A 1,483-nucleotide genomic window follows, 5' to 3' on the forward strand; every position below is an offset into this window, starting at 1 on the left:
CTCCATTCTCGCCCCTCCCTAACCCAGGCCTTGGCGGACGGCGTGGCGTTCTGACTGGGCAGATGGCTGGCCAAGCCCCTAGCCAGCAGCAAGGGGCTACTAGAATCAGCTAGAGCCCCCAGGGTGGCAGCGCACATCCCCAGTACTCACCGTCTTAGGCATGGTGGCTGCAAAAGGGGCAGAGTTGATGAAGTTACGCTAGGAGCTGTCGGGCAGAGCTGAGCACACAGTACACACAGCACGTACTCTGGGAACTGGGGGTTCGGATTGGGTCCCTCGCTAGCGTCAGGGCAACTGCTGGGCTTCCTGCTAACGGGCCACGACTTCAGAAACCCCACCCAGGAAAGAGCCGCCCCTGTAGCGTCGTCCGCTTCTTTATGTGGCTGGGCTTCCGCGCTGCTCCCCGCCCTTGCGCCCGCCTTCTTGCCGGCCTCTGGCCTCGCCCCGCCCCGCCCAGCCCAGCCTGGTCACAGCAGCCACGTGGGGCTCAGGCTGGGTCTGGGTGCTCCAAGGGGGACTCCTACCCCTGACCCAGCCCCACTCTTTCTCCAATCCCTTTCACAGCCCCTACCTCTTTGAATCCAGACCATCTGGCCCCACCCCCAAGCAGAGCCAGGCCTTGTAACTAATCTTAGCAGAGGTTTAGAGCACTTGACTGTAAATTTCTACTAATGGGGAGCTCACTACCTACCAAAACTGTCTATGCCCTCTCAAGACAACTCTGATTCTTAGAAAGTCCTTGTGTGTAGCAGAACTCCTTTTCTCTTATGGATCTCAGTTTTGCTCCCTGTGGCCACACAAATCCTCTACTGTCCTTAACAATTCCTTAAAGATCTGAAGATTGCATGACAACCCCTCACCAAAACTCCTCTTCTCTTGGCTACACTGCCTCACCTCCTCCAACACTTCATTCATATATCCCTTTTCCCATGTTTCCTCCATATTCTTGCTTAATCCTCATTTTCAACAGAATTGGGCTTCTTTTCTATATCTGTCCTCTACTCATTTTCTTTCCTTCAAATTCCAGTCTTCACATTCTTCAAACCAATGTCATGATGCTTTATCTTCTCCCCCAACATATTCATGATTTATGCGTTTACTTTCTAATAAGGCTATTATCGCCCAGGTTGGATGCAACCCCAGTCCACTCCTTTGAGATGTGTCTGTCTGCCAGTACTCATTCTAATTCTTCTTAAGGCCACAGAAGCCCAAGACAACAGAGTTCAAGACTACACCTGTTATCTGCATAAGTCAGAGTTTTACCTTGAAAGGGACTGATCATAATTTTTTTCCCCTCCTATCCACAGGCAACTATGTGAAGGTATGGTCTGAGTATCCTTTACAAAGTAGGGCAGCACATACCTCAAGGATAATGAGCCAACTTGGAGCATTGGAATGAATATTTGAGAGGGGTAGTCAGGACACCTGACCTGAGTTGTAAGCTAGAGTTGTAGCTTTGCCATTAATTCACTCTGTGACCACT

The 1,483-nt window shown here is 50.9% G+C and overlaps 1 protein-coding gene across 1 annotated transcript in view; it reads right to left on the reverse strand.

The window, feature by feature from the left end:
- The window catches only part of MSN (moesin), a 68,091-nt gene extending 67,739 nt beyond the window's left edge, over positions 1-352 (reverse strand). The window contains exon 1 of the mRNA XM_077770995.1: positions 151-352. Within this exon, the coding sequence (XP_077627121.1) occupies positions 151-162 (12 nt within the window). The 5' untranslated portion in view covers positions 163-352. The remainder of the gene's footprint in view (positions 1-150) is intronic.
- Between the last annotated feature and the right edge of the window lie 1,131 nt (positions 353-1,483).

The sequence above is a fragment of the Crocuta crocuta genome, unplaced genomic scaffold (genome assembly GCF_008692635.1).
Source record: "Crocuta crocuta isolate KB4526 unplaced genomic scaffold, BGI_CrCroc_1.0 scaffold800, whole genome shotgun sequence".
NCBI classification, from domain to species: Eukaryota; Metazoa; Chordata; class Mammalia; order Carnivora; family Hyaenidae; genus Crocuta; species Crocuta crocuta.